General features: G+C 38.5%; 1 protein-coding gene across 4 annotated transcripts in view; it reads right to left on the bottom strand.

Annotated features, from left to right (window-relative positions):
- Positions 1 to 654: 654 nt before the first annotated feature.
- The window catches only part of NR3C2 (nuclear receptor subfamily 3 group C member 2), a 351,146-nt gene continuing 331,880 nt past the window's right edge, over positions 655 to 19,920 (bottom strand). For all 4 annotated transcript variants that reach the window (XM_075860365.1, XM_075860367.1, XM_075860366.1 and 1 more), the window contains one exon: positions 655 to 4,340. In XM_075860365.1, coding sequence (XP_075716480.1) covers positions 4,185 to 4,340 — 156 coding nt within the window. In that variant the 3' untranslated portion in view covers positions 655 to 4,184. The remainder of the gene's footprint in view (positions 4,341 to 19,920) is intronic.

Here is a 19,920-nt window from a genome sequence, read left to right as displayed (position 1 = left end):
TGGGATGAAACGTCATCCCATGAGGCCGGCCTGGACGAAAAAGAACAGAATAGGTATAATTTTTTTTAATGACAGAATCCTTTTTTCCGCCGCAAAAATCGCAGCATCTGCTATTTGTTGTGGGTTTTACCTCTCCATTGAATTTAATGCGAAAACCCGCAAACAAAAAAGCAGCGATTACGCAAATACTATGGTCATGCTGCAGATTGAAAAACAACACTACAGGTCAATTTCTAAGCGTTTTTTTCCCACTTATCACTTCCGCAGCGTGTGAATGAGGTTTGTTCAAATCTCATCTACACTGCTACTACTGTATTATGATGCAGATTTTCTGCAACGAAATCCGTTGCGGAAAATCCACAGTATTTACACTACATGTGAACCCACCCGTACACTTTGAATGAACTGCCAAGAGTAATGGGGGAGACGACAACTGCTATTAAACTACATGGACTACAATTAAACTACATCAACATATTTTAATAATAGCTCTTTGGTACAAATATTTTATGGATATTAAAAAGGTAAATTCCACTTTACCTTCACTACCATTCTTTAATCCATAACAAAAAAGGCAATTTTGTTATCTTTCTATCTATTTTTTATTACCATATGCTAATGAGTAAAAAAACAGCACACATCTGGTAGGTATAAAAAGTTATGTTCTGGTTCTGTCTTTCACAAAAATACATTACACGGACATCTGAGGTTCTGGCTAAAATGTCATACCCTCCAACATTTGAAGATTTGTATATCCACCTTTTTAGCAAACAGTGCGTCCTAAATCACTCTGTGTGCTTGAGGAAATAGTTAGCCACCTGTTATGCTCAACAAACATATTCTTTAGATCTTCCCAAGATACCAGTGTGTTCACGTATAGGGACTTGCAGCAGCTCACAGAAATTAGGTTGCAAGTGGAAAATAATCACTAAAATCACATCGGGATCAGTTTACCAGGTCACTGAGGTGGCATCATACCAAGCAAGGCACATGGTCATCAGATAGAAGTATTACAAGAAGTGTAGTCCGTTATAGACATTACCTTTTTCTTCTTTTTTTTTGCACTATTAGGGAATGAGGAGCTGAAAAGGGAGGTTTTTGTTTGGGGCAACCCATCAAGATGTGTCTTCTGCTTTGGAGGGCCACCAGCATTTCAATAAATAATCACCCACTTACTTCAAAGCACGGCTTCAGTTAAGGAGCGCATCTGCTCAGCAGTTCCTCCAGAGATATTGGCTGATTGTAGTAGGTCCAGGACCTCCTCAATCAGCTTAACTCTAAACCATAAAACTCTTTAGGATCACTGAGGAAAACACAAATTATATGTTGAACTTTGTAACCAATGTAACAAAAAACCTGAAGAAAAGATGCAAAATGTATTACTGGAAATTTACACCTAAATCTGGAAATGGTGGAGGGTATGAAAAATTTGTGCCCAGCTTAGTTAACAGTTGAATAAACCATAACCAGTACAGGAATAGAACAAAAACACTTGATAGTATAACAACTGAATTAGGTCTGCACACTAAAAGCCAGCCCTGGCTTGTTAAAATGGACAAAGAGTATAAACGTATCTAATCTCATATGAAGAAAGAGAAAACATAGCATCTAGAAAGAATGTTAAATGACTATAGAATTGTTTATTCTCATAACAAAGCATGGTCATTTTAAGGATAACACAAAGACAAGAAGACAAAGTTTTTACATCCTAATTTTTTGTTAATAGAAAACTGTAAAATTGTCTAGATGTTCCATCAAAAACATTTTATAACATTGTAAGATTCCATTGTAGTTATAGAATACCACTTATTGAGCCAACACTTTACTCAATTGGTATTCAAAGAGTGATGCCAGGCAGTACCCCACTTCCCTATATCGTGTTATAAATCGCCATTGGATAAAAAAAGAAGAAATGACTCAAAAGAGCTGTCGTTTTGTCACTAGTCAGCAGCTTAAGACTATCCTGAATCTTTTACATTTACTCTTTTGCTCTGGGACTTGTTTAGACCAGGTTTAAACTCTCCATTATCTCCATTTTTTTTTAGGGAAAAAGGAAGGAAACTCAGAGAAGTGAGAGAATTGATTTGTTATTCTTCTTTCAGAAGAATCTCAGGATATTTGTTCCGGGATTTCTTAAAAAATAAAAAAGGTGTGTAAAGTGCCAAACTGCAATGTGTAAGTATAATGAGCACCAACACTTATCATTGAGATGACTCTCTTAATTGAAGGTCAAAAGAGATTATAGTTTAAAACTAAGATGCCGATTGCAGATCAGGTATTATAGTAAAATTCTTTTTTTTTTAATTCATTCTCTATTTGAACCCATCAAAACATGCAAGAATCTGAGCAGTGAAAGCTCAATAGTCAGTACCGAACTCTTTTAATACCCTTTTACTCCATTTTTTACACTTACTTTACAAGTTAATTTTTTTTGTTGTCAAAAGTATAATCTTGTGTGAGAGCAGGGGATACCTTTGTTTAGCTCCTTATATATGAACATTATTTGGTGCAACCTTAGCCATACTATATGGTAATGCCATATATTAAAAAAAAATTATTTTATTTTTAAATATATCTGCTCTCTAATAAAATACATATAATTCTCAGAAACGCTCACATGCCAGTCTCCTACCCCAGTACAGACCAGGCATGGCAACCAGTACTATTAATCGAGCTCCAATATACTCTAGACAATGTGGACTTTGGGATTATGTGATACAGCAAGTAAAGTGCACTCTAGAAAGTTAATTTTTGGCATGCCTCATCACACCTCGCTTTATCCCAACAACTGATGCATGGGAAAAAATAGTTTCCTCTCAAAACCAGCATATCTTTAAAAAAAATAAAAAAAATAAAAAAAAAGTGGGACCCTGTGATCCCATAAGCAGGCTTTGTGTTCAGTGTCTCAGGAAGCCTTTACCTATGATTTAGCTCATTTCAAGATACTTACAGTAACTCCACATTGAAGGTAAAATAATGTAATTCACAAGGATAGAGGAAGGATTCCTAGAAAGTGTGCTCCAATATTTCTTGCAAGCAGTACACAAAAAGTAGAACATTTTCCTTTTTACAGAAAAGTAGAAAAGCTTAAATATAACTGAAAAACGGGGTTAAAGTGTGTCTATTTACAAACAGATATTGCAAAATGGTAAATTAGATATGATGCTAAAAAGGCACAGCTTTCCCTTCCTTAAATACACTGTAAACAGTTCAGAATCCATGCAAAACATTTTCACTTTACAAAAAAAAAGTTACCTTATTTAGACAAAGATAGTACTTAAATATTCTCCATCAAAATAGAATTCTTTCAAAAATACTTTCCTATGCGTTCCATTATCCATAGTCATTAAAGATTGTTTTGTCTCATTTACAAAATTACCATACATTTTTTGATCCAGGTCCTTCACAATTTATACATATACAGCAATATACAGTACAGCATAGACTGTAAAGCCAGCACAATATATCTAAGAAAATCGAGACGGGGCTTATTTTTTAATTTTTTTTAACATCTTTCTATCTTCTCTTGAATTAAATAAATGCCTACAAAAACACTAGGGTTTGTGGGAAAATTGCTGCATGCGTATATAGCAGAGGAAATCTGGACTGTGCCCTGGGGTGCACTGCTCACCGGGCCCATTTTAGCTTTCTCTGCAGCACAAATTTTTTAAAAATGGCCACGGCCTTTATCCTGCAACATGGGACAACTAATGCCACAAATGGGTAGTGATATTCAACATCAAATGTTCATTAATATTTTATACAATAGCTTTTTATTTTTCTGTTTGATACAAGGAAAGAATATTTAATGCCCCATAATAACCAAACACGTTGTGTGCAAACCAAGGATAACCTTTTAAAAAGTCTTTCTGAGTCCATGAACCCGATTAAAACAAACAAAACCAGAAACTCCATGGCATATTTTAAAATTCCATTGTTAAAATATCAAAATGAATCAGTTATTGACTAGATATGGCTTTTTATCCATAGGAATAGGAGTAATTTTCTAGCGCTTGGGGTGCTGGCGGCAGCTCTCTTTATTCCTGGCATGTCTTCGGTGTCCAAACAGTGCGATTTGTGGTTTGTCCTTGTTTTCGAATGAAAAATTTCATTTCTTGGAACCTGCTTGGGTATGGAACATCAGAGGAAACTTAAGGCAAAGTTCTCCTGTAAGACTCTTCCAGTTACTTTCTATGAAAGTACAAAGGCTTGGCGTTCCCAGATTCCACCTTTGGTAACTGATCACTAATTATTTCCACAAGCATTGCAGGAAACTCCACTTTGAGTGCCTGGGATTCCCTAAATGTGTAGAAGCAGAATTCCAATAAATCACCGACCACCTGTAATAGAAGGTATAAAATTGTTACATCAAGTCATCAGAGTTGGTATCCGCATCTAAAAAAAGTGATAAGCTAAATCCAAAAATTTAAAGAGACTGTCACCACATTCTAAGTGCCCTATCTCCTACATACTGTGATCAGCGCTGTAATGTAGATAAAAAAAAATTTTTTTCTTTTGAAAAACTATCATTTTTGAGCAAGTTATAAGCAATTTTAGATTTATGCTAATTACTTTCTTAATGCCCAACTGGGCGGTTTTTAACTTTTGACCAAGTGGGCGTTGTAAAGAGGAGTGTATGATGCTGACCAATCAGCGTCATACACTTCTCTCCATTCATGTCCATTTGTACTCAGCACAGAGTGATCTAGTGAGATCATGCTATACTGTCACATACACCCACATTAACTTTACTGAAGTGTCTTGAGAGTGAATAGACATCACCGCCAGCCAGGACGCGATGTCTATTCACAATCCCGACCCTTCAGTAACATTTGTGTGGGACTTAATTGATGCACAGCTTCATCTCGCAAGATCACGCTATGAATGACAGCAGAAGCGTGATCCCGCAAGATCACGCTGTGGAGCTATTAAGTTCCACACAAACTTTACCGAAGTGTCGGGAGTGCGAATAGACATCGCGTCCTGGCTGTAGGCAATGTCTATTAACTCTCAAAACACTTCAGTAAAGTTAATGTGGGCGTATGTGACAGCACAGCATGATCTCGCAAGATCACGCTGTGCTGAGTACAAATAGACATGAATGGAGAGAAGTGTATGACGCCGATTGGTCAGGGTCATACATTCCTTCTTACAACGCCCACTTGGTCAAAAGTTAAAAAACGCCCAGTTGGGCATTAAGAAACTAATTAGCATAAATGTAAAATTGCTCATAACTTGCTAAAAAATGATCGTTTTTCAAAGTAAAAACCACTGCTGTTATCTACATTACAGCGCCGATCACATTATGTGGGAGATAGGGCAATTATAATCTGGTGACAGAGCCTCTTTAAATATATTGCACTAATATTTTTTTATACACAACGACACGATCAACGCTGAGTTGTAGTACACGGCATACCAAACATTAGTACAATATCATATCTAGAAAATTACAAAATGGAGGTGTTAGGCTTCAAGGAAGTGTCACCTTTATTTGTCTTTGAGTGTTTTCACCTTACTTGTAGCCGTATTTATTAGGGTATGTTCACACTACCTATTTACGGACGTAATTCGGGCGTTTTTGCCCCGAATTACGTCTGAAAATAGCGCCTCAATAGCGTTGACAAACATCTGCCAATTGAAAGCAATGGGCAGACGTTTGTCTGTTCACACGAGGCGTAATTTACGCGCCGCTGTCAAAAGACGGCGCGTAAATAGACGCCCGCGTCAAAGAAGTCACCTGTCACTTCTTTGGCCGTAATTGGAGCCGTTATTCATTGACTCCAATAGCAGCGCCAATTACGCCCGTAATTGACGCGACGTTCAAGCGCCTGCATATGCCGTTACGGCTGAAATTACGGGGATGTTTTCAGGCTGAAACATCCCCGTAATTTCAGCAGTTACGGACGCCCTCGTGTGAACATACCCTTAGACTGATAAGAAAGAAGTGCCTCAAGAATGTTTAGTTAGAAAGTTTGGGGTGAATTAGTAGCCTGTAGTTTCATTGCATTAACCCTTTAGTGACCAGCCTATTTTAGGCCTTAATGACCAAGCTATTTTTTACATTTTTCCATCGTCTCATTCAAAGAGCCATAACTTTTTTATTTTTGCGTCGACATAGCTATATCAAGGTCTATATACGGTTGTACTTTTTAAATAGCCCCATTTTGGGGTACATAGAATTTTTTGAATAACTTTTATTAACTTATTTGGGGGGGGGGGAATAGAAAAAAAACCCATAAATTTCGCCACACTTTTTTGCATCCTAAATTTACGCCATTTACCGTGTGGTATAAAAAAATAATAACTTTGTTCAGTGGGATACCAAATTTATTTAGATTTTGTATGTTTTATTACTTTTACACGGTAAAAAAAAAATTTGTTTTCCAAAATTATTTGTTTTTGTGTCTCCATATTTCAAAAGCCATAACTTTTTATTTTTCAGCCGATGCAGCTGTATGAGTGTTTTTTTTTTGCTGGACGACTTGTAGTTTTTATTGGTACCATTTTGGAGTAGATGCGACTTTTTGATAATTTTGTTTACCCCCTTAAGGACGCAGCCTAGTTTGGGCCTTAAGGCTCAGAGCCCATTTTTCAAATCTGACATATTTCACCTGATGTGGTAATAACGCTTAAACCTATCCAAGCGATTCTGAGTTTGTTTTCTCGTGAGACATTGGGCTTTAGGTTAGTGGTAAAATTTGGCCGATATATTCAGTGCTTATTTGTGAAAAATTGCAAAATTTAGAGAAAATTTTGAAAAAGTAGCATTTTTCTGAATTTAAATGAATCTGCTTGTAAAACAGATGGTTATACCACCAAAAATGGTTACTAGTTCACATTTCCCATATAAGTACTTTAGATTGGCATAGTTTTTTGAACATTCTTTTATTTTTCTTGGACGTTACAAGGTTTAGAACATAAACAGAAACTTCTCATATTTTTAAGAAAATTTAAAAAGCCTTTTTTTAAGGTACCTGTTCAGTTCTGAAGTGGCTTTGAGGGGCCTATATATTAGAAACCCCCATAAAACACCCCATTTTAAAAACTAGACCCCTCAAAGTATTCAAAACAGCATTTAGAAAGTTTTTATTTTTAACCCTTTAGGCATTTCACAGGAATTAAAGCAAAGTGGAGGTGAAATTTGCAAATTTCATTTTTCGTGCTGAATTTCAATATTATTCTATTTTCTTCTGTAACAGAAGGTTTTACCAGAGAAACAATACTAAATATGTATTGCCAAGATTCTGCAGTTTTTAGAAATGTCCCACATGTGGCTCTAGTGTCCTCGTGGACTAAAACACAAGCCCCAGAAGCAAAGTGCATTATGAGGCCTCTTTTTTATTAGAATATATTTTAGGCAGCGTGCCAGGTTTGAAGAGGTGTTGAGGTACCAAAACAGTAGGAATCCCCCAATAGTGACCCCATTTTGGAAACTGCACCCCTCAAGGAATTTATTGTTGTTGTTACCATTTTGACCCAACAGTTTTTTTCACAGCGCATATTTGAATTGGGCTGTGAAATTTAAAAAATTACTTTTTTTCCAATAAGATGTCATTTTTGATAAAAATGTCTTATTTTCACAGGGAACAAATTGCCCCATTTTGTCCTGAGTTCAGCAATACCCCATTTGTGGTGATAAACTGCCGTTTGGGCCCATGGGAGGGCTCAGAAGGAAAGGAGCGCTATGTGTTCTTTGGAATCCAGATTTTGCTGGATTGGTTATCGGGTGCCATGTCGCATTTGCAAAGCCCCAGATGTATCAAAGCAATGGAAACCCACCAGAAATGACCCTATTTTAAAATCTACACCCCTTAAGGCATTCATCTAGAGGTGTAGTGAGCATTTTGACCCCACAGTTATTGTCTAAAAGGTATTACGCAGCAGATGGTGCAGCGTGAGATTTTCAATTTTATATATATATATATATATATGCCATTTCAGTGTCCATTATATTGTGCCCAACATGCGCCACCGGAGATATACACCCCATAAATTGTAATGTTGGTTCTCCTGGGTACGGCAATACCCTACATGTGGCTGTTATCAACTGCCTGGGCACATAGCAGGGCTCAGAAGAGAAAGATGAGGGGGATAAGCTGTGCGGAGTGCATCAGGGTAAATAAAACTGGTGTAAATGAAAACTCAAGGGATGTATGATAAATTTTAAAACAATCTTTCATACAGAGCCCTGGCTTTTCGGCACACGTGTCACATTGGTATATTGTGTCCCTCCTTATCCCCCTCTTTGAGCAGACTCTGCACCTCTTTTGATTCTTTCCCTTCTTGCCAGTTTGGGGAACTTCTCCTGGAAAGTGTTGCCCTGGTACGATGCTTCCAGAAGTACTGGGTGCCCGGCCTTCCTGGTCCCTAAAGATTAGGTTTTTGATAACTACCTCTTGAAATTCCAGGAAAGTTCCCCTCTGGCCTGCACATCGATGTAGCATGTACGCATTGTACAATGCCATCTGTCGATGTGCACAGCCAGCTTCTTAGACCACACCCTCGTTTTCCGCATGGCGCTGTAGGGTTTCAGGACTTGATCTGACAAGTCCACCCCTCCCATGTATCTATTGTAGTCCAGGATGCAGTCTGGTTTGGGGGTCTCTGTACTGGTACCTCGTACAGGTACATGGGTACTGGTGTGGCCATGTATTGTTGTCAATACAAGGACATCTCTCTTGTACTTGACACACAATATGTTACTGCTAGATTTTGCCCTGGTCTCACCCCTTTTGAGTGTTTGCCCAAGCAGAGTCTTAGGGAGGCGCCTCAGATTTCTTCTAGCAGTGCCGCATGCCGCAGTACTACTGGAAGCGAGGCAGTTGAAGAGTGGGACACTGGTATAAAAATTATCCAGGTAGAGGTGGTAACCCTGGTCCAGAAGTGGGTGCAACAAATCCCACACAATTTTTGCATTAACTCCCAGTAAGGGGGGGCATTCTGGGGGCTGAATACTGGTGTCTTTCCCTTCATATATCCTAAATTTGTAAGTATACCCTGATGCACTCTTGCACAGCTTATACATCTTCACACCATACCTCACCCTCTTACTTGGCAGGTACTGGCGGAATTGAAGCCTCCCTTTAGTATGTACCAGGGACTCATCAATAGAAATACACTTCTCGGGGGTGTATGCTTGGGCAAACCGGGCACTGAAATGGTCTAATGGTCTCAGTTTATATAAACGGTCAAAACTGGAGTCATCTCGGGGTGGGCACTGCTCATTATCAGCATAATGTAAGAATCGAAGTATTGCCTCATAACGCATCCTGGACATAGCCATGCGGTACATCGGGGTGTGGTATAAGATATCTGTGCTCCAGAAGCCCCATGTTCAAGTGAAATCCCCAGAACTTGCCCAACTCAGCTGCGTCTACAGGGGTCCACCTGTGGGATTGGGCATAAAATGATGTGGGGTTCAAAGTAATTTATAAAGTCATCAGTGAAAAAGAACTTGAAAAAGTCCATCTCACTGAGCTCTGCCGCGTTAAATTTGATCCCCGAACTGCCCGTATACCAGGGGGTTTGGGGGTCCATATGGGGTCACTTCGCTCGGGGGCTTCAACTGCGATGGGGTCACTTCTCTCGGGGGGTTTCAAGTGTGGTGGTGGTCCTGGGTCGTCTCCTAGCTGGTCCCTGCCCTTCATCACTAGATGAGGAGGTTGACAAATAAAAAAAAAAAAAAAAAAGAGTCTCACCATCCGACGAGTCTGTGTCGGAGGCAAGAAATGCATAGGCCTCTTCGGCAGAAAATGACCTTTGGGACGTCTTTTTTATTATTTGTGGGGCACGTGTAATTTGTGTGCTTAGACACGTGTATTATGTATACAGCACAAAAAAAATAATAATCCCTAACTAAAAGCAATAGGATTATTTTTTTTTTTTAGAGAACAAGTGGACTTCCCTGACACTAAAGCTAACTAGGGCGAGGGTTCCTAAAACTAAACCTAACTAGATTTTTTTTTAACTTCACTGACGCTAAACCTATCCACGGCGACTATTCCCCGACACTGAAGCAAACTAGATTATTTCGAGCTTCCCTGACACTAAGCCTAACTACGATGACAGGTTCCTGACACTAAACCTAACTAGATTATTCCGAGCTTCCCTGACACTAAAGCTAACTACAGTGATAGATCCCCAACGCTAAAACGAAATACGGTGACGGATTCCTGACGCTAAATTCCCTGACACTAAACCTCACTACGCTTTTTGACGGTTCCCTGACACTAACCCTAATACTAAACTAGCTAGATGATAACTTTCTAAACTAACTTAATTTTAATAAATTCTTATATTTTTTTTTTTTGCTTTTTGTATTTTATAAAGAAAAAGAAAAGAAAAAAAATAATCCACAGGGACTAAGAAAATGTGGCCCTGAAGACTAATAAGTGGTCAGAAACAGCAGGTATCACAGCTCAAACACGCGCCGGGATTAAATGGCGCCGTGTTTACTCAGATCAGTACTATTACTGAGCTGAGCGCGAACGATGTGCTCAGCGCAACGTAATAGTACTGAGCTGAGCGGGAAGGGGTTAAGGCAGGATTCACAGAAAACAGCAATATTTGCATTGTTTTTTTTATTTTATTTTTTACGGCGTTCACCGTGTGTGTTAAATAATGTAATCACTTTATAGTTGGGGTCGTTACGGACATGGCGATACCAAAAACTTGTAACTTTTTTTCACATTACTTTATTAACTCTATTAAACCTTTTTTTTTACTTTTTTACTAATCCCACTAGGGGCCGTCACTAGGCTATCGTCCAATCACTTTTTAAGAATACACTGCAATACTTTTGTATTGCAGTGTATTAGTGCCTGTCCATGTAAAACGGACAGGCATCTGCTATGCCATGCCTCTACCATGGCCTAGCAGGCATAACTAGTGGCAGACCTGGGTGCCTTTACTAGGCCCCACGGCTGCCATAGAAACCGACACCTTGCGATCTTACGCAGGGTGCCAGTGGGGAGAGAGGGGGCCGCATCTGAGGGGTTAAACAAGCGAGACCAATACGGATATCTATCTCGCCTGTTAGAGCAGGGAGATTTAACGGCTCCCTGCTCTACTTATTTATTCCGATGCAGCACCGTAAAAAGGCGATTGCATCTGAATAAAACCCGTTAGTGGCTGCCGTAAAAATACTAACGGGCAGTCACTAACGGGTTAAGCATGACATCTAATGCTTAAAATGTCAATATTTCAGTGGTATATTATGCAGGTTCAATACACTGTTCAAACACTTCCACACAGATTCAGTAAGGAAGTAAAAAGCCAAAAGTGAATCTCAAACCTGGCATCCTAATGGCCAGAGATTTGCAAACATTTCACAAATCAATGCAAATCAGGGGGAAAAGTTGTAGTAGAAGCAATAGTAGAAGTAGTATAAGTGATATATCTATAGCAGAAGAAATGATAGTACTAAAAGTACATAGGAAAAGTAATGTAGTAGTTGTAGTAAACACAATAGCATCAGTATAAATAACGTAGTAGTAGCTTTAGCAGCAGCAGTAATACTAGTAACGTAATAGTATAATATAGTAGTTGTAGCAGAAGTAGTATAACTAATATAAAATTGTAGTAGTAAAAACAAAAGTAATGTAGTAGTTGTAGTAGTATTACTACTTGTAGCAGAAGTTATATTAGTAGTAGAATTATTGTAGTAGATAGAATTATAGCTGTAATATAAATCATGTACTATTAGTACTTGTAGCAGAAGTTATATTAGTAGTAACAGCAGCAGCAGTAGTAGTAGTAGTAGTAGTAGTAGTAGTAGTAGTATACTTGTAGGAGACAGAATAATAGCAGTAATATAAATCATGTAGTATTAGAATATGTAGCAGAAGCTATATTAGTAGTAACAGCAGTAGTAGTAGTAGTAGTAGTAGTAGTAGTAGTAGTAGTAGTAGTAGTAGTAGTAGTAGTAGTAGTAGTAGTAGTAGTAGTAGTAGTAGTAGTAGTAGTAGTAGTAGTAGTAGTAGTAGTAGCAGCAGCAGCAGCAGCTGCAGCAGTAGTAGAATACTTGTAGGAGACAGAATAATAGCAGTAATATAAATCATGTAGTATTAGAATATGTAGCAGAAGCTATATTAGTAGGAACAGCAGTAGTAGTAGCAGTAGTAGTAGTAGTAGTAGTAGCAGTATAATACTTGTAGAAGACAGAATAATCGCAGTAATATAAATCATGTAGTATTAGAATATGTAGCAGAAGCTATATTAGTAGTAACAGCAGTAGTAGTAGTAGTAGTAGTAACAGCAGTAGTAGTAGTAGTAGTAACAGCAGAAATAGTAGTAGTAGTAGTAGCAGCAGTATAATACTTGTAGGATACAGAATAATAGCAGTAATATAAATTATGTAGTATTAGAATATGTGGCAGAAGTTATATTAGTAGTAACAGCAGTAGTAGAAAAATAGATGTAGAAAATAGAATTAGCAGTAATATGAATCATGTAGTGTTAGTACTTGTAGCAGAAGTTATATTAGTAGTAACAGCATTGGTAGTAGTAGTAGTAGATCAAATTATAGCAATACAAGTAGTAAAAGTAATAAGTAAAAATATAGAATGACGTACAGTAGTTGAAGTATTAGTAGAGAATGTAGTAGAACCGATTGTAGTTGAGATAGTAATGGAGACCTTTTACTAAAGAAATTGGTTCACTTTTTTTGAAGCTAATTAAAAGAATAGGCTGACCAGAAATTAGGTATTTATACATCACAAGAATAATCAAATTCTTGTACTAACCTACATTGCATTGACTTGAAAAATGCGTAAAAATTGTCACATTGTACATACTGGCATTTCCGGTTTCCTTCTTTATTAGAGACACAATGACAAAATGTATGACTAATACGCTTGCTTTGAAACACAAACAAGTATCTCCCTTGACACATGCTCCTTACATATATACACGTGCTCTAAAGTGAACTGATTACTCACACCCACCCAGCACCATACAGGGCAGTACTCTTACTGTCCTCCGGGTGCCAACAGAGTCATAGAATGCAGGGCAGGACCATACTTATACCAACTTCCAGAAACCGACATTTTCCAAATGTAAAATATAACACAGGAAGGAAGAAAATTCATGACACGCACCTGAAATTTTCAACTGAAAACAGTCCTTATACTTATTTCTTCCCAAAGCTGTTTGAAGGGACACTTACCTCACAGAGGCATGGATAAAGTGCAAGTGTTTGGACTATTTAGTGCTGTTTTTGTGCTTTTACATACATGAAAAGTATGAATATATTCATCCTAATTAAGATATCAATAAATGTGTCACTCCCGCCGCCAGGTTGCTCATCCCTGTCGCCAGCGTCCTGGTTCGGCATACCGTGAACGCCGGTATGCTGTCTACCCCAGCAGGCGCAGGTGCCTACGTGCCTCTGCTGGCTGCTTCTCTCTTCCTCCCTGCTCTGCACATAGGTCTCATAGGGCGTGCGTGCGCGCACCCTTGCATTTACAATCATCCCCCAACCAATCCCTAATGCTCAGTACTTATATAAGGCAGCCTCACTGGCCTCCTGATGCCTGAGCAACTTTGGTGCAACTTTAGATTATTCCTGCAAAAGTTCCATCCATTTCCGGCTACCCACTACCGGTCTATATCCCGCTACCCGATACGAGCCGGTGGCCTACTACCTGTTGCCAACCTACACCCTGCTGCAAGTCTGAGACCCGCTACTTGTTACGAACAGTGACCTCAGACCTATACTGGCCTTCTTCTGTATCATCTACCTGTGCCTTAACCCACAATGTACTTCACCGTTGTCTCCTGGTTCATTGGGCCAGCTACGACTCACACCGGGACCACCTCGGGGAGGTAGCGACCTGGTAGGCTCCCCGCAGCAAAGCCCAGGTACCTGTACGGGGTTTAAAGCGTGAATACCGAGGAGGCTACTTAGCCAAACTCAAACTGGTTGAGTAGCACAGTGGGTTCACAACCCGCTGGTTATTACAACATGTTGTGTTAATATACAAATGTAACTCCCTGTATGTAATTGTACTGCTGTCAAGTCATGTTATGATGAATGATCTCATAATAGTAATTGTAGGGGTGGGGAACAGAGATAGTTTCTGTGATGTTATACCGGTTTTACATTCTTATTATTAATTAGAACCCTTATTGGTATCCAGCCTGGGTGGATTGTACCTTGGACTGTCTGCACCCATTAAATAGTGCCAGAAGTGGCATTCAGGGAGAGGGGGAGTCCCGATACAGTTTTTTATGGGTACATTAGGCAAACTGAAATAACATCATAGTGTAAATGGACACAGCCAATATAACCCTGGAATACCCTTAGTAATAGAACACCTTTCATAAGGCTAAATTTAGAAATGAAGGAAATTTGTAAATGATCCAATCTAATTGCTGATATTTCTCATTTTGTCTCTGAAGTTGTGGCATTTTCAAGTTAGTGGATTAATAGCATTAAACCGTTTGAAATTTAGTAAGTTGATTAACGTTTTTGTAAGAAACGAGGGTCTGCCGCATGAGACATTACAAGTAATAGGCACCACTTATTTAATTCTAGGGCAACTTTCTGCATTCAGCCGCCTCTGAATTACGGACCAGATCATAATGGAATATATATATTCCGGGTCTGTCCCTAAACTCCGATCCGAATTAGTGAAATTCTGTAAAACTGTTGGGACGGCACTTCACAGTACAGATGGATAATGACCTGAAATATACCACAATAGCAATCCAAGAGCCTTTTAAAGGCAAAAAAAAAAGAATATTCTTCAATGGATGAATATTCTTCAATGCCTGACCTCAACCCTTTTGAGTTTTTCACTTACCGAAGACTAAACAAAAGGCAGAAAGACTCAAATAAGCAGCAACAGAAGGCGGCAGCAGTAAAGGCCTGGCAAAGCATTTCAAGGGAGGAAACTTGGCATTTGGTGATGTGAAAATTGCGTCACTGCCCAAATGCTACTGGACCCAACTGCAGATATACATATGTAGGAATACAATAGCGGTCTTTTAAAAAATATTATAATTTACATTAATTAGGCTTTTTATTCTCATTACCATCACTCTGAATACTGAAAGAGCGCTGACCTGTATTGCATTTTCTGAACTAAATCATCGCAACACGGTCACTGTTATTCAGAACGGTAATTGTGGAATATTAGCTGGATTCTAAAATGGGAGGGAACTGCATTATTTTATGCTAAATACATAAAAATAGATACAAGAAGTGTATAATATAAGACACATAAAATTTGCGGTTATATTTGATGACCAACTAGAAGTACATTGAGCTCATTTAAAGGGTCAAGTAGCTCAAAAAAAAGGGTCAGCTCTTTTGACACATCTATTTTAAAAAATGCTTGTAGACCCAAAAAAAAAAAAAATAAAAATATTCCAGCATCTCTCCTTTGGATCAGATCTGCGTTAGCGATTATGGTTTTTCCGCAAAAATGCCGATATCTCTGGGGAAAAAAAAAACAGTGTGGCATGATGTGCTATTTTTTCCAATAAAACAATGAAAACAATGACAAAAATTCAGATGGAACCCATTAAAGTCAATGGGTTCAGTCAGGCGCCGTTGGTGTCCACCATGCAACAGATCCTGAACTTCTGTTTTTAAAAAAAAATTCCATCCTATAATGGAGCAGAGCAACGAAAAAACTAACGCAGACGTGAACCCAGCCTTAGAACTCAGTTTTGCCGGTCTTTTATGTCTCCTGGAAATGTATGAATAAAATGACATTTTCATTTATTCGTACAATTTTCAAGTGTAATAACAAAGGAGCGCAGAGTTCTAAGACAAAACGCTCAAGCATTATTTTATGGGAAATAAAAAAACTATTTACTAAAACGAACATGTTAGGAGAGCTGACAGGTCCTCTTTAAACAGGATAATTAAATTAGAGAAGTTAAACTGCCTCACATGCTCACAGAGCAATGTGGTACTAAATGCAAACACAATGTAGATGCCACCTTAGGTGGAGGTCACTAGAGAAATGAACGAATATTAGCAAGCTTTAGACAGGTAAAAACCAACAACGAGCGGGACTAAGCGACTCGGACTACAACAAATCTAGTACAGATAGAAAATAACAGTATCAGCTTTTCTGCAATGTTGTCACTCTTACTTCACTTTTTTAAAGTGGTAGCAGGAAACCTACATAAAGAGATGCACAACTCTTCTTCCCACATCAGTCACAAATAACTAATTATTATCTCATCACGCATCTACCATTCTCACGAACAGGAAACATGAGTCACCCTGGCTTTCGGCAAGCATACAATATGCCAAGCAAGTTTTTTTTATTGATTTGTTTGAAATATATATTATTTTGGTATCTTCCCACTGTATTTATATGACAACAGTAGAAAAGGTGCCTTCTCAAAGAAATCTGCCAAGGGTAAAGCCAGTAATTTCTTCAAGTCTATGTTCAATTCACTCAGTTTCTTAGCTCTTCAGAAATAATAAGTGAAAAATCTGGCATATTCTTAAACACACTCGGTGGCAAACTATTTATGGGATTTTTCCAGAGCTCAAGGTGTAAAGTTTAGAATAAAATTGTAATGGGAACAACACCAATCTAAAATATATTTAAAGTAGACCTAGTAAACTATATTTTCATAAAAACGTATCACCTGTGACATTTATACCAAGTTACTAAATAAGTACAGTTTAAATTTTTTTTTATATGTGACCACAAAATTATGCCAAAGTGTATGTTCTATTGGATATCTCTACAGAGTGACAAACCCCAACCTCAAAACAACCTTAAAGCGAACGTATCTTTGAAAAATGTTTATAAACATTTTGCGAGAATTGTGGATGTTTTTTTTTGTGTTCTTATACACATCTTGAAATAATCCAATTTTCACACTGGCCACTAAAGCAGTCATAGGCTAACACTTCCTGTTTTCTGTAGCTCACTTATCAGCTTTTGCAGTATAAACTGGGACACAAAGACCAGAGTCATCTCATTATTAATAGTGGGTGAATGGGTGGATGAGTTAATGACCGCTCTATCGTACTGCTGGAGGCCTAGATAAGGCAGGATAGTAAAGGCCGTTCATCGGCTTATCGTATCGTTTGTGCAGCAATAAATATTATTGTTGTCAGCTGCACATCTCCCTGTGTAAAGAGAGAGATGAGCTGCCGACATGATAGAAATGTATAGGGATGAACGATCGTAGTAACGATCGCTCATCCACATACATAACCAATCATTGCTCCTTGTGAAAGAAGCAAACGAGCGCCGATCAACGAGCTATCTCGATGATTGGAGCTCATTTTCACAGCCCATATTGGCCAGTGTAAAAGAACCTTAACACTTTACACTATATAACTAAACTAAAAAGGAGCATGGAGAATCTCCGCTATAAGGAAAGGATTGAGGATTCAAACGCTTACATTTATTTAGTTATTAACTTGTATAAGTATATAAATGGCCCGTACAAAAAATGTGGTAAAAAGCTGTTCAATGTAAAATCCCCTCAAAAGACAAGAGGGCACTCCCTCCGTCTGTAGAAAAAAAGGTTCAAACTCCAGAGATGGCAAACCTTCTTTACCATGAGAACTGGTAATCTGTGGAATAGTGTACCTCCATAGCTGGTCACTTCAGGAACAGTAAATGACTACTTAAAAACGTCGATCCAGTCTGATCGTCACTTGTTATCAGGAGGGAAATGTTTTCTTTTTAGTGTAGATTGGTTCATGACTTATGGTTTGTTTTTGTTTTTTACCTACCTCTGGATCACTAGGGGTAAAACAAAAGTTCTAAACTTTACCCATATCCCTTCCCTTTCTTTGGTTGCATTTGATGGACATGTCTTTTTTTCAACATTACTAAGTATGTAACTATACAGTGAAGGAAATAAGTATTTGATCCCTTGCTGATTTTGTAAGTTTGCCCACTCTCAAAGACATGAACATTCTAGAATTTTTAGGCTAGGTTAATTTTACCAGTGAGAGATAGATTATATTTAAAAAAAAAACAGCTGAATTTGACTATGTGATTATTTTTTTTTTTTATATATATAGTCTATCTCTCACTGGTAAAATTAACCTAGCCTAAAAATTCTAGACTGTTCATGACTGTGACAGTGGGCAGACTTACAAAATCAGCAAGGGATCAAATACTTATTTCCTTCACTGTATATACATAGCTAAATCTCTATAGCATCTCCCCTGTTACTCCCTGGGGTGTGGGGGAGGGGACGTTACTTCACGTAAGGAAACCCTTTGGAATTACCTGTATTACCTTACTAATAAGTTCACCCTCAAATTTAATAACCTGTAGATCCCCCTTAGCAGCAATCACCTCCACCAAACATTCCCTGCAGCTGCAAATAAGAATTGCACAACAATGAGGAGGGATTTTAGGCCATTCATCCCTGCAAATGTGTTTATCAATATTTCAGGGATGCCTTGTGTACATAGTCCTCTTCAGGTCATGCTACAGCATCTCCATAGGATTCAGGTCAGGACTCCGATTAGCCATTCCTTTACTCTCTTACAAATGTATATGTGAACACACTTTAAACAGGCTTCCCTCTATGCAATGTAGGTAAGAGATGGAGACCGGCTCTTTCGTACAAGGGCCAGAACTGAGGGCTTTCTAGTGGAGCTTCTATATATCTTAAAATAAACTCTAGCCTGTGGATGAGGTTACAAGACAGTGCAAAGAGCGAAGCTCAGACCTGCCTCATGCTGTGGCCCACAGGTATCTAACTTCCCTCTGAGAATGAAACGTTAATAAATGAAAGCAAAAGCCAACCATCTTGACATTTCAAACTATCTCCATGCATTGTCAGTTAACCATGTAAGATTTTAGTAGATTTCAGAATGTAAATACTAGGTAATTCGGCTGTTCATAGATAACGTTGAAACTAATTTAGGCAACAAGCCCCTATACAGCACCACAAAATCCATCCTATAAAGAAAGGACTTTGTTTTGTTCATTGCAACATGCAATGTTGGGTTAAAAAAGCTACTAGACCTTATTGATAATACCACCTGTGCACAACAAAAACAGCCACTTCTGCGCTTTATACACATTTACAGGTCCTTCTCAATGAATTAGAATATCAAAAAGTTAATTTCAGTAATTCAATTCAAAAAGTGAAACTCATATTATATAGATTCATTACACACAGAGTGATCTATTTCCAGCATTTTTTTCTTTTAATGTTGAAGATTATGGTGAACAGTTAATGAAATCCCAAAATTTAGTCGGTCAGAAAATTTGATTATTATATAAGCCCAATTTCAAAATGATTTTTAATACCGAAATGTTGGCCTACTGAAAAGTATGTACAGTATAGGCCCTCAATACTTGGTCAGGGCTCCTTTTGCATGAATTACTGCATCAATGCGGCGTGGCATGGAGGCGATCAGCTTGTGGCGCTGCTGAGGTGTTAAGGAAGCCCAGGTTGCTTTGATAGCGGCCTTCAGCTTGTCTGCATTGTTGGGTCAGGTGTCTCATCTTCCTCTTGACAATACTCCATAGATTCTCTATGGGGTTTAGGTCAGGTGAGTTTGCTGGCCAATCAAGTGCAGTGATACTGTGGTTATTAAACCAGGTATTGGTACTTTTGGCAGTGTGGGCAGGTGCCAAGTCCTGCTGGAAAATGAAATCAGCATCTCCATAAAGCTTGTCAGCAGAGGGAAGCACGAAGTGCTCTATAATTTCCTGCTAGACGGCTGCGTTGACTCTGGACATTATATAACACAGTGGACCAACACCAGCAGATGACATGGCTCCCCAAACCATCACTGACTGTGGAAACTTCACACTGGACCGCAAGCAACTTGGATTGACGCCTCTCCACTCTTCCTCCAGACTCTGGGACCTTGATTTCCAAATTAAATGCAAAATTTACTTTCCTCTGAAAACAGGACTTTGGACCACTGAGCAACCGACCAGTCCTTTTTCTCTTTAGCCC

This window comes from Rhinoderma darwinii, chromosome 1 (assembly GCF_050947455.1).
Source record: "Rhinoderma darwinii isolate aRhiDar2 chromosome 1, aRhiDar2.hap1, whole genome shotgun sequence".
Classification (NCBI taxonomy): domain Eukaryota; kingdom Metazoa; phylum Chordata; class Amphibia; order Anura; family Rhinodermatidae; genus Rhinoderma; species Rhinoderma darwinii.
The sequence above is the reverse complement of the archived record's forward strand: the minus strand, read 5'-3'. Positions and strand labels throughout refer to the sequence as shown.